Here is a 27,424-nt window from a genome sequence, read left to right as displayed (position 1 = left end):
GAAAGGGGTTTTTTCCTCTTAGGACTGTGATTATCCAGCCTTCTTATGAAGTATTGATGCAAAGATCATGGGTTGTTGGTTAGTGTAAAAGAGGTTCATTATCACTGTTATACTGTGTATCTTTTGCTTAGTTGGATTTCAAAATATCATCTGGTACAAATCACCTTAGATTTAGATTTCAATTTTACATGTCTGCTCCTTACCCTGTCTCCTCCTTACCCTTTTTCTTTGAAGAAGCTTTTAGTTTAGGTGCAGAATTTGAAAAGAACCAGCTTACTCTGGAGGTTCACTCCATTTTTTAGGCAACCCGCAGGCCTAGGAGGGTTCCCATGTGTCACAAGCCTGCTAAGTTGATAGCTTAGCAAATAGGGGTGCAGGTTCAAGTGATAACAGTTCCTCCTCCCACCATTCTTCTAATAGGCCCAGAAAATTGGGATCCTGCAACCATAGTTGAACTACTCGCGACTCGGCTCGACTCGCCAAGCCCCTGGGAAAAAAACTTGGGGAAAACTCACGAAAAACTCAGCGATAAACTCAGCAACTTAAAAACACGCTTAAACTTAGTAAAAAATGCATTTTTTTGCAAAATTTAATGAGAAGATGCATCCAATGAGTCAATAAATGATAACACAAAAGAAACAAGCTGATTCTAGATATATTTAAATGCAAAGTGTTTACAAAATTGCATCCTCATGAGGAATGCTGATGGCTGGAAGCCTGGAAGCAAAATAGTAAATTACTAAATAGTTTTTGTAAAAACAAAAGTAAATACATCATTACAAATTACGATTACAACTTCCTCTTCCCAGCTCTAGCAAAAATTTGGGGAGAGGTAGAGCTAGAGGGTCTAGACTGTCTAGTCGTATAAGTCTGCTATGGGACTAGGCGTGACTGTGCCTCCTCACTCGGTATGGCTGATTGAGACTCATCCTCCATCCTGGATGAAGCTATGTCTCCACCTGCTTCTGGCACTGGCAATGAACCCTCAACCTCATCCTCATCCTCCTCAATGTCATCCAGCCTGAAACCAAATCCACCCCCTCCTCCATAGCCTGCCTCTCCAAATCAGTGATGTCAGTGTCGGAAAACAATGGAGGCTGCTCCTGTGATGTCCAATCACTATAAGGATCTATATCATCCAAGTCAATTGGACCACCTTCTAGTTCCTCTACCTTCCTTACGCGCAATCGAAGATTATATTGCACGTAGACAAGGTCATTGAGCCGTTTCTGCACTAACTTGCTCCTCTTCTTCGTGTGGATTGCTTCAAACAAGCTCCAATTGTGCTCATAATTGGATGAACTGCAAGGCGTCATGACATAAGACTCTGAGGGCAAATTTTTTGAGATGTGGGGTGTTTCCACCCCAATTTTGCCACCAAGCATCTACAAAATAAATAAAATGGAAAAGTTAGAAAGCAAAGAGAAAAGTCAAAACATAATTTATCAATCATTTTAGTCTTTAGATCCCAAAATCCAAATGGCAAATGTTATACCTGGGGTTTGAGTGGTTCTTCCTCTCCTAGCCAGCTTTGAAGAGAATAGCTTACCCCTTCCTCATAATTTTGGAGCTCACTCACAATGAGGTCTCTCTCCTCAACATCAGGTACCATCCTCTCAATGCATGTACTGAGGCCCTCCATGACTTCTCCATTCGAATCTGAGTAAGAACCCCCGAACCTAAAACGAGGGTTGAGGAAGTACCCTACTGCATGAATGGGTTGGTGGAGCTGATTGTTCCACCTCCTATCAACAATTTCCCAAATGGGATCAAATTTGAGCCTATCCCCCTTGTAGTAATTTTTGATAGACTCCTTGGCCCTATCCATGGCCTCATAAAGATATCCCATTGGGGTTTTATCCCCATCCATCAAGCGAAGAACTCGAACCAAGGGCTCTGACACCTACAATTGAAAAATACAAATTACAAAAAGATTAAAATTTAAATAATGAAGTTACAAATTAGTAATGAGAGACTTGAATCAAGAATAACTAAAATTGAAAAATTAAAGTTTTGAAGTAACCTCCTTCACAATCTTTGCAGCCCTTTGTGCAAATTGGCTGTCAAAGACTATGCATGTGACAGCCTCTCCTTCAGGCTTCTTTGAATAAGGTGAGTTAAGCCATTCTCCACTCACAAACATTTGTTTCAAAGAAGTCAATGCAGCAAGAAGGCTTTGCAACGTCAAGAAAATCGTTGCAAACCTTGTGATACTAGCTCTCACCAAATCTTTCCCTTGGGTGTGTTGTCTCATCAAATTTAGGACCCAAGGGTGATTGTAAATATATTTGGTGATCCTCCTTGCATCTTCCACAACTGGAGTCACCCACTCAAGTTTTCCTATGTCCTCCAAAAGAAGGTCAAGGACATGTGCTGCACAAGGTGTCCAAATAAGAGTGGGGTGCCTTTCTTGGAGGATTCTTCCTGCAAAAGAAGAATTTATTCTTAAGAAATATGCAACCAAGTAAAACAAAGCCACAACAAATGAAAATATTGCTAATGCCTAAAGGTGATAATTCAAAAGGATTCTACCTGCTGACACATATGCTGCTACATTATCTGTGATGATTTGCACCACATTCTCTACCCCCACCTCCATAACGACATGCTCCAACATTCCAGCCAATGTTTCTGCATTTTTCACCTTGTTGGAGGCATCAACAGATTTCAAGAACACTATATTGTCAACGGAAACACCTTGAGATTCAGCTATGGCTGATCTCATGGCTGGCTTTTCTCTCTCCCTTTGCAATTTCTTCTCTTCCCCAACTGCAAGTAGGGCATTCATTTGTCTTTTTATTTCTTCATTGGTCCCAGGGCATGCTCTAGCATCATGCCTATCTATTCCTGCAAGGTGGTATTTGAGGCGGTCGATGCCTCCATGAAGTATTTTCTCACACTTTATGCATATAACTGACCCAGGATCGGGTCCCTCATAGGCTACCTCCATGCCCCATCTCTAGCACCTCTAGGACGGGTGCCTATATATCCAGATGGGCATGGTACTAGTGGCCATTACTCCCTTGCCATGATTAATGCTTACTTAACCTACACATACAAAGTGAAAAAAAAAATTAAGATTTTAGTTAAACAATTTAGCACTAAGCAAAATATCTAAATTAGTTTAAATAAATTTAGACATCATTCGAAGTTTTTTTTTTTTAAAAGTAGGGTTTGAATTTTTTTTTGAAAATTAGATTCTTCAAAAAAATTGTGAAAATTCAACAAAACTTGTCAAATCTAGTGTTAAATCTTGTGCAAATAACTTAGAAATGATTTAGACTACCTAGGAATCATTTCTAATCAATCTAAATGCAACAAAAAATAAACAAATTGTTTTAAAAAAGCATAGAAAAAAAAAAAAAAACTTACCTGGGAATTTGATTTTCCCTTCAAATCCCCTTCAAATCCACTTGGAATCACTCAAAAATCACTCCAAATCACCTTGCAAGTCCTTCCAAGTCAACTTCCCCCTTCTCAGCCCAAAACCCAATTGAAAAACAAAAAACGAATGTTGTTTTTGCCGTTTTTGGCTAATGAAGAAACATGAGTGAGTTTTTGTTAAAAACACGGGCGAGTTTTTGTTAAAAACTCGCCAAAAACTTGGTGAGTTTTCTTGGCGAGTAGAAGTCACAACTACTCGCCTGGCCCAAAAAATCGGCGAGTGTGTCATCTATGCCTGCAACGACATTCGTTCAAACTTAAATGGGCATCTTTTGTGTTTCTCCTCTTCTTTAATATGTAATGTGATGGGATAGTGGTCTGATCCTGCTGCATATATTATTGTTGAGTTAAATGTAAAGTTAAAACTTGCCATATCTCCTTTAAAGAGGGACCTATCCAATCTTTTTGCTATATTATTACTTCCCACCCTCATATTACTCCAAGTGTAGTTCCCATTCTTCATATTGACCTCTATTAATCCGCAATTAAATATCCATGAATTAAACTCTCTTTGGGCTAAAGATTCAATTTGGACCCCACCCCTCTTTTCTGAAGCTGCCCTAATCACATTCAAGTCTCCTCCAAGGAAGAAAGTATCCTCATCATTCCCTGCTATAAATTCCTCAATTTCCCTCCATGTATCTCTTTTGCCTGTAGTGCTGATCGGGCCATAGATATTAATCAGAATAAAAATAATGGAGCTATGTATCCCCTTGACTCTCCCTACCTGCCATCTACCTTTTTGTAAATTCAACAAACCTAACCTTCCTAGGTTCCCATAAAATTGCTAAGCTACCAGCTGCTCTCGGGACATATACAGGAGCAGCCTTCCAGACTCCCAATCTTTTTCTAAGCCTATCCCAATCCTCTTCCTTCAATTTAGTTTCCTGTAACATAAGTATTTCAGATTCCAAACTAACTAGATTGCGCTTAAGCAACCTTTGCTTGTCAGGGGCATTAAGACCCTTGACGTTCCATGATGAGATCTTCATTTCTCCAAGGGAAGGCACTTCCCCTTCCCACCATATAGCATATCAGTGATCTTTTTTTGATTTACTGCATCCCCATCTTGAGCTCTCAACTCCTTGAGGGGCTTCCTCCCTCTGCCTCTGCCCACTTTCCCATACCCGGGGGACTCTTTGTTGGGGCAGTCAAATTTCAAACCCAACCGATCATTGATCTCTTCCATATTCAAGGAGTGAGACTCTGCATTCTCCATCCTCACCGATACTTCCTGATTGTCCATTTGCATAATGATATTTATAAGCTTTTGTTTCTCCTCCCTAACCTCCTCATTATCCTTATCCTCATCCTCGGATTCATTCTCCTCTTCGAAACCTATTAAATTCTGATCCATCTCCATTTCTTGCAGGGACTGTATCCCCATATTTCCCACACACTCCCCATCCTCAATTTTGTGATCTTCAGGTTTCATAGGGGAGGAGAAAATAGGGGCACCTCCATATTCTTGTCAATCTTCCTCATTCAGAGTATCGGAAGGTATGTTGTATTCTAAATAGAAACCCCCCTGGTTTAGATTGAATGAAAAATTTGAATCCCTCTACTGTGAGGGGAAGATCGGTTCTAATTCCTTTACAATGTGAGTCATAACTTTCTCAGGCACTTGCCCTTCAAGGAATTTGGCTTCAATGTTATAGGCTTGAAGAGCAGTGATTAATTCTAACGGCTCTGGATTTTTCAAACTAGGGTCCATGTCTATTAGCATTTTTACATTAGTCGAATGTAGGAAGTTTTCCTCGACTCCAATAAATTTTCCTATAGCATTGCCTATTTCTGAGATGATTTCAAAATTTAAAAGCTCAACTGCCAAATAGGAGATATTAATCCATCTAGGGTTTCCCTTTTGTTTGAAGGTATATGGGTCAAAGTTCATTTGCCAATCAAAAAATTCAAAATTATACCCTTTGAAAGTAACAGCATGTCCAAACAGCAATTCTTTTTTCAAATGTTCATCTTTATAGCTAATAAATAGGATGCTATTTAGGAGAAGGCCAATACTTACCTGGTTCGAGAAATTATCTTTCAACCAAGACGCTATGTCAGATGCAATTTGACCGTGCCCTAGCCATTTTGCAAAAAGTCCAAACCTCTAGCATCAGTTGATTTGATCATCCATTTGATTGTTGTAAATGACAAAAGTTGTGGCAGTAGGGTTTCTTTAAGCCATTCTTCCCATCAAGCTATGTTTGATGACATTCTTCTTGTTATTTGTTTCGCCTAGATTTTGTTGAGGCTCTGATTCTGGTGGTGCCCTGTGGTGAATCTCTTGCTTGTTCCATGGCGTAGGCGCTTGACGGAAAGGCCGTAGGCAGTAAGGATTTTCTCCTCTTTGCCATTTTGTATTATATCTAGGGTTATATCAGGGTTTCTCATGGCGAACATTCTGCCTTGGCTCCCGAGTTCTATTCATTCTTCGTTTATTCTTTTTTGAAATTACTTGCTGCCAACCATCTAGGTTTGGGAATACATTTGGTCTTGTCTGGGCCAAATTATGATTGGGTGCCTTGTCCACCCATCTTCCATTCTGGAAAACCCACTGTGGACGGTGAGAATCTCCATTGTTGCCCATGACATGAGATTCGCGATTTGTAACCAGGACTCGATTAGCATTTCGAGAGTGAGTTACAAGCATACAGTTTGCCCCCGCCGCTACTTTCTTGACATTGATCATCCTCTGCGAAATATCATATCTGCTGCCAATCCTATGTATTCAGTTTTCAGAGGGTGCATAGATTTTATTGTGCGAATAAAACCTTTGTCACATTGTCGCATATTTCAGAGCAGAGCTAATATAATTCAGAGTAGAGTTTGTTGTAGCAAACCCTAATTAGGGTTTTATTATGTAATCTTGGCCATTGATTTGAGAATCAATCCAAGTCATTCATTATAATGAGCTCTCTATATAAGGCTCAAACCTCTCATTTGTAAGGGTGGATAGTTAGTAGGGGATCAATAGTTAGTGTAGACACCTAAAATTGTCCAGTCTAATTAAATAAATATTTATTTAATTATCTAAGCTTAATTCTTCTATTAATTAAATAAATCTTTATTTATTTAATTAATTCATTTATCCTCTTCTAGCCTTATTTCTCATTTAAATAAATACATAATTATCCTTTTCCTAAATTAAATAAATATCTTATTTATTTAATTGATCTCACTCCTATTAATTAAATAAATCTTTATTTATTTAATTAATTCATTAACCTTTTCTACCCATGACACATGTCATTCATCTCTTAATTCATACACTACCTACCCCCTTTCATTATTTTATTATTTCTTTTACCTACCCTCTAATCATAGCCGACCTCCTTTTACACCTCTCAATCTTATCCCTCCATTTCACATAGTGTCTTCTATATAAGGAGATGCTTCCTTCATTATCAAAACCCCCCGTTGACTACTTGACTACACTACACTTTTGAACATAGGCGATCCTACTTGCAACCACATTTCCGTTCTTTGTTGAGCTCTTGTGCACATAAAATCTGAGAGCAAATATATCAAGCAAGATCAATGGAGATAGGAAAAATGGAGATCCAAACCCTATTGGACATGTGATGGTATAATCTTTGTGATTTCATTTGATTTGCATTGTCTTAAGTAATCTTCATATGTTATGGTGGATCTTTGTTGTTGTTAGGCTAGGGTTTTGTGGTTGAATTCATTTAGCCTTTCAATATCGTTATTATTGTTAATCCACTTTCACCATATACAGTTAGTAGTTAGAGTAGAGTAGGAGAAGGCAAAAATTATTGCCAAGACATGTAAATAAGCATACTTTTCAATGAATTATGGTGAATGGTGGTGTTTCTTTTACATATCGTATGGTTTCTTGTTAAATCCTCATGTTGAATGAAGTTCATTGATTGTAATGGAGTAATGTGTGGATGTTGATAATTCCTTGGTTCGTACTATTTGTGGTTGGATGATTTTCAATTACAATGAATAGTTATCTTAAACCTTAAAATGTGCTAAGTTCAATTGTAGATATGTTTATTCAAGTTGTGCTAGTGTATTGGGTATTTGGATGAATGTTCATGATATGAAAACCTTTCATTTCCCTTGGAAGATTGCATCGGTTTTGAGAAGTTGTTGGCAACATGGCGAAGCAAAGCTCAGTTTAAGGAATGTTTCCATCCAAGCATGATCCAGTGCTATCATCGATCTTAGGAGTAGATTAGATTTCTCTAAACCCTCAATCCCTTTTGTCTTTTTCTTTTCAAATTAAGTAAATTTCCATGTTCCAGCCAAATTCAAGTTCAAGTAAAACATAAGTCCCCCTTGTGATTCCAACAATATCACATCAAACCATTAAGATATCCACATGTCAAAACCTAACAATAGAAACCTTTGAGTCACCTCGTATGATCACATAGCTTGGCATTCAAGAGGATTTTGTTCAAGAGAGGATAAAATACTTGGTATTTTATTATGTGTATGAAGTGCATAAAAAACACATCAACAAGATCAGGTTATCATCTAGATAAGGGTTCATGAGGACATAGAGAAGACTGCTTTTAGATGCCACTTTGGATATTATGAGTTCTTTATTATGCCTTTTAGTCTAATCTATTCTCCTGCAACATGTCAATCTTAAGGTATTGAGAATACTTAAGGTAAAGTCATTATTTGCAAAGGAATCCAAGTGTGATTTTGGTATGAAAGAACTCCTCTATCTCAATCGTGTAATCAGCTCCAAGGGTGTAATTGTTGACCAAGAAAAGATCAAAGCAATATTAGATTGGCCTCCACCTACAAATCTCTCATAATTGAAGGAATTATTTGGTCTTTGTGGCTTCTACAATAGGTTTGTGAAGGGTTTTCCACAATTGGCTTCCCCACTTACAATGTTACCAAAAGGGGGCCTTTGTATGGTCTAATGCAGCACAAAATCTTTTGATCAAACAAGCAACTTATGAGCACATGCCTTGTTTTGTCCATACCTGATTTCTCCAAGTCATTTGAGCTCAAGTCTAACACATCTAGTGAGGTAATAGGTGTCATTCTAATGCAAAATAAGCACCCAATTTCCTTTGAAAGAAGGAAGTTGAGAGGTGGAGAAAGAAGCTATTCAATCTATAATAAGAAGATGCTTGCTATAATGCATGCTTTGGCTAAGTTCAGACAATACCTAGTTGGTGGTAAGTTCATTGTTAAAACTGATCATAATAGCCTCAAATATTTCCTTAATCAGATTGATCTCAATGATAGGGAGTAGAAGTGGGTTCGTCCGCTACAAGCTGACGATTTTGAGATGGAATATGTCAAAGGAAAGAAGAACATAGTGGCTGATACATTGTCAAGAAGACCACATTTGAGGTCCATGATAGAGATCACTGCTGATTGGAAGGAATGAATTCTTGCATAGTATGCAAAAGACCCCTTGGCCACTAATGTTTTGGTGGTACTTTGGAGGATGAAAGATACAAATTGGTGAAAATTTTGATTTTATATAAGGAGAGGATCTTCCTAGTACTTGAATCAGGACTCAAGGTGAAGATTTTGACAATTTTCCATGATGCTCCTATGGCTGGTCACCAAGGATTTTTCAACACTTATAGGCTGATCCAAGAAAGTATTTTCATGAAAAGGGCTTAAGGATAAAGTCCTTAAGCATATTAAAGAATGTCAAGTATGTCAACATAACAAAAATGAGCACACTTTTCCTACTGATTTGTTGCAGCCCTTGTCCATTCCCAATCAAAAATAAGAAAGTATATCTTTGGGCTTCATTACTAGTATACCCAAGTAGAAGGGAAGGATAGTATCTTTGTTGTTGTTGACAGATTGACTAAATTTGCACACTTCTGTCCTATTTCTGCAATGTTTACAGCAGCTTGGGTGGCTGATTTGTTCTTTAGAAAAGTGTTCAGGTTGCACAAATTGCCAATAATCATTGTAAGTGATAGGGACAAAAAGTTCCGAAGTTTGTTTTGGAAGGAATTATTTAAATTGAGCGAGACTGAGCACACTCCTAGCACTAGTTATCACCCACAAACTGATGGCCAAACAAATATTATTAAGAAGTGGGTGAAGGGTACCTCAGAAATTATGTTTTAGGGCAACAGAAAGCTTGAGTGAGATGGTTGCATTTGGGTGAGTATTATTATAATTCTACTTATCACATGTCTATTAAGATGTCTCTACCCATGGCTTTGCATAGGTATGAAGACATTTGGGTGAGTACAATTATAATTCTACTTATCGCATGTCTATTAAGATGTCTCCATTCATGACATTGTATAGGTATGAAGTTCCTAGCTTCATTGACTTACTGTTTGGTGATAGTAGAGTCCTGTTGGTGTCTATTTTATCATCTACCAAACATTAGGATAGGATACCCGAAGGCAATCTATCCTCTCCTGAAAAATCACTACTGATTCCAACGTCTATATGTGCGAACAAGCGACTTTAGTGGAATAGCTTCTTGGGTAGTGTATGCTGAAATTTCAAGGGGGACTTACGTTTGACAAGTATCTTGAACTGCTAGACTTAGATGGATTTAGCAATTCTAGGCTCCTTTTTTTTTTGGAATTTTCTGGGATTTAGACTTTCAAAAGAAAGGGAAAAAGAGATAGGGTTCAGGAAGGCTAATCTAATCCTACGAATTCTGGAGACAGTATCGACTGGGTGTTCTCGAGAAACCAAACCTTGCTTCACCACACTAGGGACAACTACACAAGGCCGATGCAATCTTCACTGGGTTGTGCTTATGATCGATGTAGTACCCCTGCCCTAATCAATCTCTAACCTTGGTTTAATCTTGATTAGTTTATCTTAATATAATGTTATAGTCAGATGTTTGATTTAACGCATAGCTGTTGATGTGGTTTTCACACTAGTTGTATGCAAGTTGTTTAGTGTACCTATTTCGTGGTATTAATATCGGGCTAACGCTTTCATTAAATTTTATATATACATGCATGTATGACTCTTGGTTGCAGGAGATTTCAGGTACAACGCCGCATGAGTGCGAGGTTCGTCTTCACCTGGATTGCAGGTTTGAGTGTACCTCTTTAATCCTTAGAGTTGGATTAGGTGGTCGTAAGACCCTAGTTGACCATAGTCGTGCTCAAGTGGGCATCATCAGCCGTCGTCGGTGTTCCCTTCTTGTTTGAGTTTGCGAGTCGTCTGTTTGGTTGACCTTCTCGATTTGCGTGCGTGATGTGAATGGTTAAATTGATTAATTAGTCCTTAGTAATTATTTTGATTATATATGTATTTGTGCATTAGAGATTAATGGACTAAATTAATCGGGATTTCGTTATGCGATTTTCGTTGATATTGGATTGCTCGTTTTAGATTGGGAGTAAGTTCGATTAAATGACTGATTTTGAATATTAAATGCATTTTGTATATGCTGTTAAAAAGGAAAGTTTTGTATTTAAATTGCAATAGATTCTATTGTATTCTGTTGGCTTTTGAAATTAGAAAGGTTAAATTTCAATTAAATGAGGAAATCAATTTGGAATTGAAAAGCAAGTCAATTTGTTGTTATAGTTAGAAAAGAATTAATTTTGAGAATTATTTTTAAATAAAAATTTTAATTCCAAAAATGGAATTTTGGTCAACTCTTCCATATAACCTAAAATTTGGGGGAAATTTTGGAGGATGGATATTTTTGGAAAATTTTTGGGTTGGAAAATATTTTTGGAGGAAATTGGGGATTTTGGGGAGGAAGGAAGTTCTTCTGGATCTGGCAAGATTGGGCTCTCCTTCAGCTATTCCAGGAATGCGTATGAAGGTAGGAATTACCTTAACCGTTCTTCCTTGTTGCCATGGAAATATGTTCTGTTGGTAGAAAACAAATGCTGGTTGTTAAAGATCTAATCTGTTAAAATTGAATTTTAGTTTTAGATTTGGACTTATGGGTTTGGATCTATGCTTATTGCTTATGATCTTCAAGAAAACAATTTTGGTTGCATTATTGTGGTAAAAAAATAGTTCCCTGTTTGGCAATTTTGAGTTGGCTGGAAATTTTATTTGAGATTTTGTTATCCCTCAATGTTTCCTTTTGGGTGGTTTGAATCCCATTGTGTTTGGAGGAAATGAATACCATCAAAGAAATTATGATACCCCAAACTTATTTCATTGAAACCGGATCTTATTCAACCGAAATTTTTAAAGCAAATTTTGAGTTGTTGTTTTTGAAAAAAAAAAAAAATAAGAGAAATTTTCGAACTGTGCGAAATAAGCACGGTTTACATTGGTTGGGGTTTGGAGGGCGGGGAGCGGAGCTCCACCCGCTCCTCCTCCCCTCTCCCGCTCGTTCCCCCGCTCTCGCACTAGTTAACAGCAGCTGCGGCTCACTGTGGTGGCCGCAGGGACCGCGGTGGCCGCAGGGCGCCGCGGGACCTGCGGGCACCACAGTGGCGCCGCCCGCGCGGTTCTCGCCTGCGGCTAGGGCTTGGGCGCCCAGCCGTCCCCGTTGGGAGGTGGGCCCCGCCTTCGCCCTTTTTAAAATGTTTTTTTTTTAAATTAGTTTTTTTTAAAAATGTTTTTTTTTTATGTATTTTTTTTTAGTATTCAAAAAAAATGCATATAATATTTTTAAATATTATTTTAATGTTAAGTTTTAATTAGTTTCTTAATTATGATTAAGGTGGCATAATCATGATAAATGTTAATTTGATATTGACTAATTTTATAATGGAGTTTATAGGTTAATCATTATTCAATTTCATTTCATGACTTATGCACTCCTTCTAATTAAGTTCTAAAACTGTTAATTTCGCAATTGAATATTATCGATTATATTCTGATTGATCTTGGATTAATAAATTTATATCTTACCTTCTAGCTGATTAGAGCATTTGGCTAATTGAGGTAGTATTGTTTAAAATAAAATAGAACATTATGTTATTGGAAAATTGTTGAAATGCGATGTAATTACTATTGATGATGTGAAATATTATTCAAGAACATATCATTGGAGTAATCGAGAAGTAAGTGAGATATTTCATCGTTGGATATTTGAATTTAAACGATGTGCTTTTGGGAACTTAATTTAGTATCATTTGGGAAATTGTTTAGTACTGATATTCTCATTTAGTTAAATGAATGGTTAAATTATATTTTCCCTTGTTTGAGAAATAGTCTATGGTACTATTGTAAATTGTGGTATTGTACTCACCTGGTAACGGTGATCTCCCGTCAATGCATCTTGAAAACTTAGATCAATCAGAGAATTGGATCAATTGTTATGCTTAAATCAATTTGAGAAAATATTGTCTTTTCTGTTTATTGCCTTTGCGAGTTTAATTTCTGTATTTGCTTTTAATTATGAAATGGCAAGTCGTGCTTGTTTTGATAGGACCCTGTCGTATGGAATGATTCGGGGTACCTGTTTCAGTCCTCGGTTCCGAGTTGACTGTTGTTTTGTGGTAGTGTCGTATTTGGTCATATCCTCTATGTGTGAGTCGAATGTTGAATTGTGGTTGACCATTGTTGGTCGGGTCTCTAGTTAGAGTACCGTCAGTAAGTGTTCATATTTGAGTCGTGGTTGACCAGATGGTCGTTTCTTCCTTCTTGAACTCCGTTCGTTTGACCATGTCTATTCCTTGGTTTTTGAGTTCGTCTGAGTTAGTCTAGTGTTATATGGGAAAGTGGCTTTCGATTGGGGGCCGCGCCCAAAGTGGCTGTTGGGTAACCCGTCGAAAGTGAGTCTAATAAGTGATAACCTAACAATAGATTAGAATGTAATCTCTAAGTAAGATAATTGTGCCTCACACATGGGACGAGTGCTATCATAGATTCGACATGCTGTGAGAAGGCCTGAAATGGCAAACCACCATCCTTGTCTTCACGAGAGGATGTGTGGGTCCACATGAGGCTTGGATGGGCCGGAAGCTCGGATTAGGTTGCCAGGGTAACCCAGTGTATGGGGCCGGGACCTATGAAGACTTGCCATGGTAACCATACCAGGTTGTGTGATGACACTTGTCCCTACGTTCGCTAGTGTGTTGTCGTTTTGTCCTGTTAGGAGTACCTCTGTGGGTCGTCCTTTTGTCTCTGCCCTTGTGAGTATCGGCTTCATGTTAGACCTTGGGTGGTGATGACTCAGTTTTATGGATGCTCTCCTGGACCTTTGTATTAGTTTGATTATGTTCAGCTGGATCTTGTTCTTTTCAGGGATCGTTTATGCATTATTGACCGGTGCGGTCGCTTGTATATTGTTTATATTTCGCCTTGACGGTCGGATTGTAATGGTGTAACCTCTTGTATTCTTAACTTTATTATTTATCAGAGGGGTCTTGCAGTTGAGCAGACCCGGAGATGTAGCCCTTTAGGGGTGAACTCCGAGATCATTATGGTGTTGTGTGATGTATTCTCTTATGTTTCCCTTATTCAACATTATCATGTATGAATAGCTTATGTTAAAATGGATGAGTGGATGAATGAAATTAACTTTAAATGCTTATTTTCAGTCCTCCTTGAATGCCATGTTGATCGAATGCATAAGTGGTTTAGATGAGATTTATCGTAGATGCTAGTATGCAATCGTCTTGTAAAATGCAATAAATTGGAGTATGAAAGAATGTATCTTAGAGTAATGGAATATATTCAGTTGTTGTTAAGGAAATTTAGTATGCTTGAAAGATCTCATATGTTTATGATGAAATTCTAGTGTGTTAGAATATTAGATGTATGGCTTGTAATTTTAAATGAAAAGCTTGAATGAAGATTATGAATAGATCTTACTGGATGAATCTTTGTTTGTGATTTATATTTCCATCTTTTGAAAGAAGTTATCCTGATTAAGAATTATCTCGTTATTAAGATAATCAGCTTATTGGATTAATTGTGTGAGTTAAGTGAATTGTGATAGTTAAGTAATCTCGTTGGGAAACTCTTTAGGTGTTAATTGATGTCTTCCGCTATGTAATCTGAATCTTTGATATCTTGTTGTATCTTAATGTGGTGTAACTTTTTAAAAAAAAATTATTGCTCTCTATTCTTGAGTTATGGCTTAGACCCTTCAGGGTTTCCTGGCGGGGCATTACAATCGAGATGTTGGGATGCACAGAGGATGGGCTCAGACTAACTTTGCACGGTAGAATGGAAATCATCCACCTACCAAAAGTATGAGCGGAGATACACCATCAATTGACTCTTATCAAATCCTCCATTCAAATTAACAACAAGGAAAGCAAATCTAAATTAGTTCTAACTAAGTGTTGAGGCAATTGAAACCATGCAAATCATTCAAATAATAGTGATTACAAAGCAGCGCACATGCAATATATTATCTGGAAATGACCTTAAGCAACAATACATCAAAAACCTCACACTCTCCAAATGAGAGGAGGTAGCCTTATATAGTTTTCAAGAATAAATGAATGGCCGAGATCAAATAGTGATCAAGGGCCCAGATTGAAAGCTACAAACCCTAATTAGGGTTTCCCAAAACTAACTATCCTTGACCAATTACATTTGGGACACTTGTCCTTCTTGCTAAATATGAACCATCAATGAAAATAGAAGGTTGTTGCATTGTGAAGTGTGCCCTTCTAGAAGCTTCTTGATAGGTCATGTTCATCGAACCTAGACATGCTGACTTGGAGCGATCTGATTGGTCGGAAAATGATGAGGCGCCACCTCAATGTGTTGGATGTCTTCCTTGAATTCTCCAATTTGTGTCAAGAAATCATCTAAGTATGGAAATTTGATTCCTTCTTGTCGCCATTTGATTCTGCTTGGGAGCTTGTTTTTTTAATTCCTTCAGGAGATGAAATCCTTCAAGAAGCTGGAAGTTTATTTAACTTTCCCATATTTTCACCAAGTCTGAGAACTTTTCTTTCTTGATGCATTGAGATTCTTTCAAGTGCCTCAAATTTGGAGAAGAAATCTCTTCGCGAAGTATTTCTCATACTTAGCCAAATTTTGTCCCTCTCTATGCTCGGACGAACCTTGCTCGTGGTCCCGTTTTCAATTTTGAAATTGGCTCGAAACTCCATTTGTGTTTTCTGTGATGATCCTGCCTTCAGCTGCCAATTTATGTTGCGTGGGAGGAGGGTTAAAAAGCTCTGGGTAACCCCTTGCAAATATGAAATGATGGGATCAAGTTGTTCAGGCATTCGCTGTGATCATGTCCTTCTTCTTAATACCCTGACATGCCTTCAACATTTCCCATACTTAGCCAAATTTTGACTATCTTCACGCCCGGATGAACCTTGCCTGTGAACTCCAACTGCAATCTCTATGATGATCCCGCTTCTATATCCTCCCACGACCTGTAAAACCAAAGGAAAATAAGTTAGAAATCTATCTTGGATTAAAGAAAATCGAGGCTACGAACGACTAAGTGTTTGGAAAATTTCACTTCATTTTCATACTTAGCCATGAGAATGGGATTTTCACATGTAAATTCTCCAACTTTCAAGATAACTGTGATCACAATCCAACACCAAGTGTTATAACTCCGAAAATTTCTTATACTTAGCCAAAAAAATGATTTTCCTCCCTTAGAAATTCGAACAAATTTACTAAAAATCATTTCTCAAACTCTGGAAAAACTCAGAAAATACATAAATCTGCATCATGAATTTAATTTCACCTTCAAAAATACTCAAAAATTCAGAAGAGATTCAATAATTCATCCTTATACTGGTTGTCTTTCTCCAAAAATCTGTGAAACTTTTGTCAAAAAAGTTTATCCATCTTCCAGCAATATCTAAAACTTTCTCTAGATGAACTCCAAACTGAAAGTATTTTACTATGCTCTCCTTAATATTTTCGAACTTCTTGGTGTAGAAATGAAGTTTACAATGAAGTATTTGTAAATAAAGTTAAATCCTCAATCAGAAACCCTTAAAATCTTCCAAATCATGTTTCCAATTTTAACTTCATTCTTTTGGAAAGTGTTGTCATGTTTCCAAATTCAAAGAAAATATCTTCCAAAAGTTTCCAATTTGGCTATAAGTTCGAAATATTTATTAATCTTCCAATATTCTCTTCAAAAAAAACTTTCCATTTTGGATTTAAGTTCGAAATCCTTATCAATCTTCCAATATTCTCCTTTGAAAACTTTCTATTTTAGATTTAAGTTCGAAATCTTGAAGGATTTTCATGACATCACTTTGTATTTTTGTTGATTCTATTTGACTTTTATGTGTAGGCGGACTTTTGGAGGCTTACCTTCATCTTCCTCAAACTTGGGCGGACTTTCCTTACCTCTCCAAGGCATGGCGAGGTTTGAGAAGGCTCTTCAACATCATACTTAGCATCTACTTCCTTGGGCGGAGTTTTGAAGGGTCCCTTCAACATGGAGGGCAGACTTTGAGCAAAGCTCAATCAAGGCGAATTTTTAGCTAAGGCATAGGGCAGACTTTTGAACACACCCCCTAGGTGGACTTCTAAGACATCTCCAACATGGGTGGACTTCTAGACCTTTGCATCGTTTTGCTAGGGTAGGGCGGAGTTTTGATGGGTCTCCAACATAGGGCGGACTTTGGACTTCACCCGTTGGGCACCCCACACACATGGCGAACTTTGAAGGGTTGGCCATCATGGCCTCTTCCAAAACATGGCGGACTTTGAAGGGTTGGCCACCAACATGGTAGGATAGGGCAGAGTTTCAAGGCCATTCACTTAGCAGCACCTTGGGCGGAGTTTTGGTGAGTCCCCTTAGGCATGGCGGACTTTGGTGGCACCTCCTACATGGCTCTCGAACCTTTGGCAGACTTTAGACTTGGCTCCATCAAGGCGAAATTTTGGCTAAGGCATGGGGCGGACTTTGAAGGCCTCTCCTCATGGCTCTCTTTACCCTTGGCGGACTTTGGAGGTCTCTCCTACATGGCCTTGAAGACCTTGGGCGGACTTTAGCCTTTGCTCCTTCATGGCGAAATTTTGGCTAAGGCATGGGGCGAACTTTAGACATTGCTCCTTCATGGCCTCCATCAAGGTGTAAATTTAACTAAGGCATGGGGGGGACTTTGAAGGTCCCTCCTCATGACTCTCCTAAGGCATGGCGGACTTTGGCCTTAGCTCCCACATGACCTCTCTAGGGTGTGGCGGACTTTAGGCTTCCCTCCTCTTGCTTGGGCGGACTTTGGAGTGCTAGCCATCATGGCCTCTTCAACACATGGCAGACTTCAGGGTGAGCACCCACATAGCCTCCTAAGGCATGGCGGACTTCAAGCAAGGCTCCTTCATGGCCTCTCTTACATTGTGGTGGGGTTTGAACCTGCAAAAATACTTCAAAACCCTTGTTAGCCAGACTTAGAATAATTTTCAGAGAAATTTCAAAATTTCACAGTTTAGTCTAATTTAATCGGATTAACTTGAAATTTGAAATCCATGCCTAGGTGGATCATCTGAAGCAGCAAAAAAACCTAAAATCTAGGGATTTAGCTTTTTTGATCGAAACTTCGAATTTTCGAGTTCCGGTCGAAGCTGGTCAGTGGTGCAAGTGTAAACCCTAGGTTTGCATCCCGAAAAAGCAAAAAGCCTAAAATCTAGGGATTTAGCTTTTTTAGATCAAAACTTGGAATTTTCGAGTTCCGGTCGAAGCAGGTCAGTGGTGCAAGTGTAAACCCTAGGTTTGCATCCCGAAAAAAGCAAAAAGCCTAAAATCTAGGGATTTAGCTTTTCTAGGTCAAAATTGGAATTTTCGAGTTTCGGTCGAAGCAGGTCAGTGGTGCAAGTGTAAACCCTAGGTTCCCATTCCGAAAAAGCAAAAAGAAGACATCCCTAAAAAATAGGGAAAACTTTCTAAAAATAGCCATACCGGGGATTGGGCTAAAAAGGCCAAAAACGAAACTTCCTAAAAAATAGGAAAAAGCAAAAAAGAAAACTTTCTAAAAATAGAAAGTTGTCCAAATTCGTCCAAATCAATTGCAATCTTCGTCCTTTGGCCTCTCTAAGCACTCTAGTGGTGTTCGCATTTTGGAATCACATAACTTGCAAAAACTAACTTTCAATCGTCAAGCCTGAAATGCTCTGAACTGGACAAGGCTTGGTGAAACTGTAGCAAAAGGTCATAGGACACTAACAAAAACCCAAGAAAGCAAGAAAGGAGAGGGTCCCCATTTGCAATGGGGCGATGTGTGAAAAAGGTCACAACAAGTCCCCAAGCTAAGGATTTGTTGCAGTAGAGTCAATCAGCAGAAGATCTATGCAAATCAGCACCGCATAAAGCGTACATTTGAAGTTGGTGACATGGTTTATTTGAGGTTATAGCCCTATCCACATTCAATCTATAGGTTAGAGAATTTGAATCCACATTTTTATGGCCCATTCAGCATCTTCAAGGGAATTGAAGAAGTGGCTTATGAGTTAGAGCATACCTTAAAGTAGCAAGGTGTATAATGTCTTCCATGTATCATGCCTCAAGAAAGCATTTGGACATAATGTTGTTCCCTCTTCTGAGTTTCCCCCTTTAGATGAGGAAGAGAAACTTGTTTTGATTCAAGAGGCACTAATTGTTTACGGGGGCGTACTTAGAGGAAAAGGACCATCAGAGAATATTAGGTAAAATGGAAGAACTTACCTATGGAGGATATTGCTTGGGAGAGTGAGCAAATATTGTGACATCTAGGTTTTCAATTGCATGGGGACAAGCAATTCTGGGGAGAGAGGATTGTAATGTTGCCTTCTCAGGCCTAGTCAATTTGGTGATAGCCTATTTACTGAGTTCTAGTAGACTAACTAGTTATAATAAGAGGACTCAAAAGATCTTGGAGAGCATAAGTTCAATCTTTCTTGGTTTCTATTTATGAAAATGAGCTTAGTCGGTGACATGGATCATAGTGACACTTTTAGAAGTGTCTTCAAACTATTGGGGTGTTCTCCAAACTTCTTGGAGAGCATGTCTATTAATAGTAAGCCTTCGTGTTGGCACTAATCATCATCCCACTACTTCAGTTTCATTGTGTCATGATCAAAAATGGATTACAAAGTCTTGGCAGTTCCTTCCACAACTTGGATGAAATATAAAAAATATGTACTTAATGTTTAATGATATAATATTTGCTAAGTGTTGTACTTTAATATAGTGGCTAATGTATCCCCTCAGAAGTGGATGCACAGGGAAAAGGTGGGGATTTGCACATGAGAAGTCATTTATATTCAAAAAGGGCTTTTAGTGGGAAAATGAATTATTTTATATTTTCAAATTGGCTTTATTGGCTTTTTTACCTCCAAAGCTATAAAAGGAGATTGAGGGGGCCCACTTTGCATATATTGAAGATTAGATACCATTATGCTATTGGATTGATCCTACAAGTTCTTCCGTAATATCTGAGGACGAAAACCCTCTTTAGAATTCTAGTTTCGGGTTTGAAAGATAATCCCTAGTTAGACCTAGTGTGGTTTCATTTTAGGAATCATCATTGTGCATATTGAAGTTTCTAATTTTTGGGGGTTTCTAGCCACGAAGGTTTTTGATGTGTTTTAGATTGCAGATTTGGAGTGTTGTTTCCAGTTTTTTGTAGAGTTTGTTTGAAGTTTGTACTTGGGTGATTGGGAAGGACCTATTGTTGGTCGTACAATTTCATTTCCAGACTTGGTCATACAACTCCTCGCAGGTATATTCCCTATTGCACAGTGCCATTCCATACAAATCATACTGGGCAGTTTTATTAGTGTTGGAGACTATACCATTGTCATTTCTGGCTGTACAAGCTTTCTAGAAAGCTGGTGTGAGGGTTCTAAGCTGAAACACCTAGTTTATTGGGGCTTTTTCATCTCCTTCAGTGGCACCTTGACCTTGTCTATCATTCGCAGGTCATTTTGCATTGACCAACCAGAGTTATGGGGAGTTTTGAATATTTTAATGCTGGCCACCCTGTTTCCAGTGCCATGTTCAGTAATGTGTATGACTGAAAATTATTACAGACCTGCAAACTGTCCTTTCTTTGCCATCTTGGGGCTATTTGGTGACGTTGAGTGTGTGTAAAGCTGTTTGACAAACCTGGGAGATGTTCTATGCAGTTTTGGAGGATGTTTTGAGGGTATTCCATTGTTGTTATGTCCTACAACTACTGTACAGAAGACCTGCAACAAAATTTTCAGTCATATCAGACCTGCTACGTCACTTACAACAGCTCATACTATTATTTTCAGACTTGTCATGATCATCCCAGCTCTTAATCTCAAGGTATTTCACTAATGTTTCCAGTTGGCTGGTGGCTTTGTGTATTTGGGCTTTGGAGAAGTGACATATTCTGTGTTATTTTGTATCAACACTAATAACAGCACTGCTATTTTAACTAGTACTCATGAGCAGATGTATCATTATTGATGTGTTTATATTGATGTGTTTATATTTGAGGTGGTTATTACACAAGACCACAAAACTAATCTGATTGTAGCAAGGCAAGAGTTTGAATCAACCTTGTGGGAGGCAAACCAGTGCACTCTTTAAAATGAGTGAATGACATCAATTCCTCTATAGTAAGGAGGTGCAAATAAATTTCCAAACATGATTTCTTGGGAATATACAAATTCATAGGAGCTTTCAGTGTTAAATGAGGAGGAATATTGTATTACTACATTGGAATGACTAAGCAAAGTGGATACATCACCTTGCGATAAACAAAGGTGTATGGAAAAAATTGTTTGCAAGAGAAGTACATATATAATTAAATATTCGCATGGCTCTTTCAAAAGTGACTTGGCAATTTCCATTTGTGATAGTAGTTTCAAATATGGCATGACAATTTTAAATGTGGTAGTGGCAGTTTGGCATGCATTCTGGTTATTTTTTCATGTGTCTTTGTAGTTGCTTTTGTGAAGTCACAATTTTGTCCTACTAGTCATAGTGATTTTGGTCGTTTCAAACTGAAAACTCAGTAGGACCAAGACAGATTCTTCCCAATCTGAGCGATAGGATTCCTTGGTCTTCAAAGGGGCATATGTAGTAATGACTATGGGATCCATCACATAAGTAATTGGAAAAGACTATGGAGATGTGGAGAAGTAAGTCAACAAATGCATGTGTGGAAAGTAGTGCGTAGTCAGTTGTTCATAACTGAAGTTTTCTCTAAACTTCGCATAATCTTTCCATGGTAACTTTAAGAAGATATGAGATGGTAGAGAGTGATACATGATGCCCCTTAGATTTCTTCACATTGGCTCTATTGTTGAAGGAAGGAGGGGAAGCTATGCACTTTCCAATTCCCAAAGGTTTTCCACACACTTGAGGTCTCCATGTAATCCCTGTTACGGTAAATCAATGTATTAAACAAAGGAGATGAAGGCTCTTTAAATAGAAAAGTACAAGACGATGTTTCTAAATGAAACAATCGTTAACTGAATGCGAAAATAGAAACTAACTACTAAGACTAAACTCACTAAAGATGACCATTAGAAACATTACATTATTATTTTAATAATCTGTTGTCTTATGCAATGTTTTCAATTCTTTGTAGTTGCTTATGGATTGGAAGTTGAACCAGTAATTACTCATTCTAATGCACGCTCTACTACTATAAAACACTCTTAAACCAATATAATTTGAAGTTAATTCAGTTAGTAGCAGCATGGGTAAAATATTATCTGCGTCATTTTCTCAAAGATAGTAGGGTTACAAATCATTTCCTCTTTTAAACTAGATTATTTTTCTACATTGAAACATATGGTCTTTTCTTATCAAGATTTGCCATTTTTCAGTAAAATGATTTTATCTACGTTCACTCCATGCTAAGATAATTGTCCATACCTGGTGTACTAATATTTGAACCTATAATATTGCCACAATCAACTCTCAATAGAGCTGGGAGGCCAAAAACCTGTTCTAGGCTTGCAATGAATGAGGCTAGATTAGATATTTATTAATATACTATTTTACTAGAAAATTTGATAAAAATCACAAAGCAACAATTTCCAATGACATCGAAGGATTAAAAAGACAAATCTACATATGTTGCTAAAACAAGGAATAATTATAGCAAAACAATGAAACATTATAGAAAAATCTATTTTGTACCTTAGCTTGAGCAACTGCATCATTAACCATTTGTTTCGCCTCCTTATCAATATTCTATGACAGAAAATGCAAAACTAACTTGTGACTATTACTATTTGCTATATTATGCAATAAGAAGAAATTAAAAAGAGCACATGACTAGAAATGATTTGAGATTGCTTGCGTATACAGAAGAAAGGTGTACCTTCAAATCATCTGGTGAGGCTAATTCCTTTTCCAATAACAATTTTCTAACTCGTTCAATAGGATCACGTTCCTGTTTAAAATTAATAATTTTATGTATGCATTCTTCAAGCAGGCACTACATCAATTGATAGCACTACAGACACAAAAAAAAGGATCTATGACAAATTATCTGCCACAGGATCATAGACAGAATTACATAGTTTCACATTGTCACCTGTCTAAAAGTTGTTATTTCATCTCGGGTCCTATATGTACTGCCTGGATCTGACATTGAATGACCATGATACCTGTAAGTGTCCATCTCCAGAATCTGATGGCATAGGAAAACCAATTAATGCAAAGAATCGTGGGATAAACAATATCAAAATATGAAGCACAACATTGTAGGGAAATTGCATGATATATTTCTACATGAAACCAAAAAGTAATAAAATATATAGAATCAGTCTTATATTTTAAAATTAGATGGGGAATATGCCCTGTTTTCTTTCTAGATCATATGCCACAAGTATGCAAGATAATTTATAGGCTTGGCAGTTCCAAATTAACATCATAGTATTTAGAATAAATTCAAATTGGAACACCCAAGATGAAACAATGGTTTCATGTATTAAAAACAACTTGCACAATAGAAGAATATAATAGCAAATATACTACAAATACTCGATAATACTATGCCACTTTGAGGGGGTAACCTCCTAATCCACTTTGAGTTGGATACCTCCAATAGTCTTCAATGAGAACACAATATTCAACATGATAATGATAACTAACCTCTAAATCCTATATATACCATATTTACGCCTTGGATGCCACCCAAGCCAACTTAGATACTTAATTATTATCCCTAGGATGACCTGACAACATATATATCATTATAATAATGATTATGTAACTTATTTAAGAGTTAAGGTAGCCACAAATCAACTACTGATAACCCAATACGCACTATAGGATTAGAGGTGTGGCATTTTATCCCAAAAACAAAAAATATTTACAGTTTGAACCAAGAGCGCTATCACACAAAGTATAGGGCTACATTAAATCATAGGCATAACTAGCAACTCAACTAAAATCTACCAATAATACATCATTGATTATGGGTGACCAATCATGGTTTTCTGAAATTTTAACAAGCCTTCCAAAATTCAGAAAAAAGTAAATTTGTAACAATGGTCTAATAGACCTGCCATACTAATCTGTCTTACCAAAGGGTAGGCACCCAGAAAAATCTGAGACCAACCTAGAAAAAGATCTCGAACAGTGTTCCACGACCGTTTGGGACGGAGAGATGGGGGGGCGTGGGGATGGGCTTTGGGGACGCAGGGACAAAGGGTAAAAGTTTCGGGGATGGGTTTCAGGGACGGGGGGACTTGGCCTGGGAGGGGGAAACGCGTTTCCGTGGAACACTGCGAAAAACCCACCAAGAATCTGAAATCAAAATAAAATTTCGACTTGAATTGAAGGGTCAAAACCCTAGTTGAAAATTTAAAAAACCCTAGGAAAATTTTCAACCTACAAAAAAAAATCCGCCTAGGAAGAGAAAAAGAACCTGCTCTTTTTTTTTTTTTTAAAAAAACAGTTTAAAAAAAAATCTCTTCAATAAAAACTTCGAAAAAATTTTAATAACAAAAACTTTCGAAATTTTTAATTTCCATGCTTGGATACCATGAAAAATAAATTGAATGAATGATTCAATAATCGGATAATCTATTCAACAATATACAAACGTATATAAAGAGATTACAAGGACGACGTTCTAAATTAAGAACAAGTCGTTTAAAGTGAACTACTAAAAAGCTAAACGTTAAATAAATCTTAAAAGCTAATTAACTAAAAAGAAAAAGCTAAATGCTAAATAAAGCTTAAAAGCTTATTAACTAAAAAGCTAAATGACCATTAAACAAGGAACTAAATATAGGTGACTAAAATATAATTAAATATTCTAATACCCTCCCTTAATGGTCATTCTATCTACTAACTACCCTACAGAAGACACTGCAGGTCTTTTGATCACAAATGAAAAGAACACTCTGTTGCGGTGGAGACCCTCCCTAGATCTGAAAAGTGTTAATGACCAAGAATACCAGAATCCATCCAACCTGACGTTGAGTAACCAAACTGAAACCTGAAACCATGATTTTGAGAAAAAATCGGCAAACCCTCCAAAACTGAAGATACAAATCATCATTTTTGTGGAAAAAAAATGGTAAAAACCCTTGAAATGATTTTTGTGGAAAAAATCGAACAAAACCCTGAAACTTCGCATGGCAAGACCCAAAACACCACGTGGTAAGACACCAAACATCACGCGGTAAAACATCAGACATCATGCGGGAAAATACCAGACAACATCACGTGGTAAAATATCATACATCACGTGGTAAAACACTGATTTTTGAGAAAAAAATCAAGCAAAAACCCTCCCATGATTTTTTATCGCGAAAATTTAGAAAACCCACACAAGCTTTGCAGATGACGGATAATAATTTTTAAGGAAAAAATTCTAAACCCTGCGAAAAAATTTTGAGGAAAAAAATGTGAAAACCCTGGGACCTGTAAGACGAGGTCTGGGCTAAATCAATCTGATCAAGGCAACGATATTCAAATATCGTGAACATGCACTGTTTCCAAGTGTTGTGGCAGCCATTGAACTTTTGACTGTGTTCCAACATGATGTTGGTCAAAGATGCCATCATGAAAATGGAGGTTGAACGAGGTCAACCTAGTGAAAGCATGAGACAGAAGAATCTGATTCAAAAATCAGAATAGAAGCAGCTGCACAAAAAATCTAAAACCCTAGAGGAGAATTTTGGCATGAATTCCAAGGTGCAAATTTCAAGGTTTGGAAGAAACCCATAAATTAAAATTTTCTGCAAACTTAAAACCTGAAATTTTTCTTGAAAATAATTAGAAAAAAAAAAAAAAAAATTTGCAGAAAATAATTAGATATTGTTTTTCAAAAATAAGAATGAACCCTCACCTCTATCTCACATTTTTAATCATGTGCAGAATGCATTTCTTCTTTCTGTGTTCTTCTCATATCACATTTAGCTTGCATTTGAAGTACATAGATAGAGGTTGGTATTTCTTCAGATTACATTAAGTTGTGTTAAAAACTCAGAAGCCACTTTTTTCTGGTTGTAATATGCCATTTATTTTTATGATGAATATGGGACACAATAAGACCCAGTTCACAGGACTGTATAGTGTGCCCTTTCTCACTGCATTAATACAAAAGGAGCTCTCCAAACAGCTCCTCGGGAGAATTGAACCCAGATCTTCATTGTGGCAACACTCTATCTGTGCCACTAAGTCATGCCCACTAGAATGATTGTCATATGCATTATCCAATGTCTTTATGAACTTCCATGCACTATGATCTTGCCATAAATGGGTATAAACATCCACAGGTCTATGATTTCTGATCATAAGTGGATATATTTTATTGTCAGCAAAATATGCAATATGTATATTAATTTTTGGAAGCTGGTACATAACAAATAGTGTGACCATGGTATTACTGGTATCACTTGAACCTGCACCCCTATTTGCTAAGCTATCAACTCAACAGGCTTGTGACACATGGGAACCCTCCTAGGCCTGCGGGTTGCGGGTTGCCTAAAACTTGGAGTGAACCTCCAGAGTAAGCTGGTTCTTTTCAAATTCTTCACCTAAACTAACAATTTCTTCAGGGAAAAGAGTAAGGAGGAGAACATGTAAAACTGAAATCTAAATCTAAGGTGATTGCACCAGATGATATGTTGAAATCCAACTAAGCAAAAGATACATAGTATAACAGTGATAATAAAGCTCTTTTACACTAACCAACAACCCATAATCTTTGCATCAATACTTCATAAGAAGGTTGGATAATCACAGTCCTAAGAGAAAAGAAACTCCTTTCACAACCTAAGACTAATAATTACTAAAAAAAACATAGCTTATGACCTGCAAGAACATATGTATTTCTGTATAAGGCATCAACAGAAAGTGCAATTTTAAGGGGGCAAAGGCCAACCACAAAGAACTGACTAACACTAAAGACACAATAACAGAAAAAAGACACAATAACAATAAGTGATAAACCATAAATCACTTAATAAAATATTAATGGAATTTTAAAGAGATGCTAAGTGATAAATAAATTAATCACTTAACAAGCAATCTCATTTACAATGGGTGCCAAAACAAAATATATCGAACTCCCTAAGCATCTTCACGGGGCATAAAGAATGAAGAGAAAAATAAAAAAAGAAGGCAAAAAAGGAATGCCTTAGGCGATAAAGATAAAGAGTAAACAAAACCCTAAAATCCTCATTTCTCCTCATTTGGCATGAAGTGGCCGCCGTGAGCTAGGGTCTGGGAGTTCGATCTGCATATTTTGTTCGATTCTGAGTGGTTTGGGCGCCATTTTCTTTCCTCTCTGCCTTGCTTCTGGGTGCCGTGATGAGGAAAATTCGTAGGGCTTCTTTGATTTTTTGGAAAAGATGATACCAATAGCAGACGTATTTCACATTTTTGGAGTTCAAATGGGCTCCTCTGGAAAATGATGCAGACCTTCAGGCTGCCGTGGGGATTATCGCATTCTTTGCATTCTATTTTCCTTTCACTCTAAATTGGACGCTTGAATGGGTATTTTTTACCATCTGAAAGCTCGAAAGGTGACTTTTCTGGAAAACAAAACCCTTGCTGGCCACCATCAGGTGCATTCCACATTTCCTTTCTATGAACAATTAGATTTTGAGCATTTTTATCCTTTGAAAATGACTGTAAAAATATTGCTTGCTGCTGATTTTATTTTCTGTTGTAGCGTGATCTTCTTGCTGGGCGCCATGT

The 27,424-nt window shown here is 37.4% G+C and overlaps 1 protein-coding gene across 7 annotated transcripts in view; it reads right to left on the bottom strand.

The window, feature by feature from the left end:
* LOC131051057 (pyruvate dehydrogenase E1 component subunit alpha, mitochondrial) overlaps positions 1-27,424 on the bottom strand; it is a 153,425-nt gene that overhangs the window by 23,590 nt on the left and 102,411 nt on the right. For 5 of the 7 annotated variants that reach the window (XM_057985410.2, XM_057985408.2, XM_057985409.2 and 2 more), the window contains 4 exons: positions 22,800-22,895; positions 22,584-22,655; positions 22,400-22,453; positions 22,133-22,202 (listed from right to left, as the gene is read on the bottom strand). In XM_057985410.2, the coding sequence (XP_057841393.2) occupies positions 22,133-22,202; positions 22,400-22,453; positions 22,584-22,655; positions 22,800-22,895 (292 nt within the window). The remainder of the gene's footprint in view (positions 1-22,132; positions 22,203-22,399; positions 22,454-22,583; positions 22,656-22,799; positions 22,896-27,424) is intronic. The other 2 variants (XR_009107072.2, XM_057985413.2) reach the window with 1 other exon arrangement.

This window comes from Cryptomeria japonica, chromosome 6 (assembly GCF_030272615.1).
Source record: "Cryptomeria japonica chromosome 6, Sugi_1.0, whole genome shotgun sequence".
In the NCBI taxonomy this organism is placed as follows: Eukaryota; Viridiplantae; Streptophyta; class Pinopsida; order Cupressales; family Cupressaceae; genus Cryptomeria; species Cryptomeria japonica.
The sequence above is the reverse complement of the archived record's forward strand: the minus strand, read 5'-3'. Positions and strand labels throughout refer to the sequence as shown.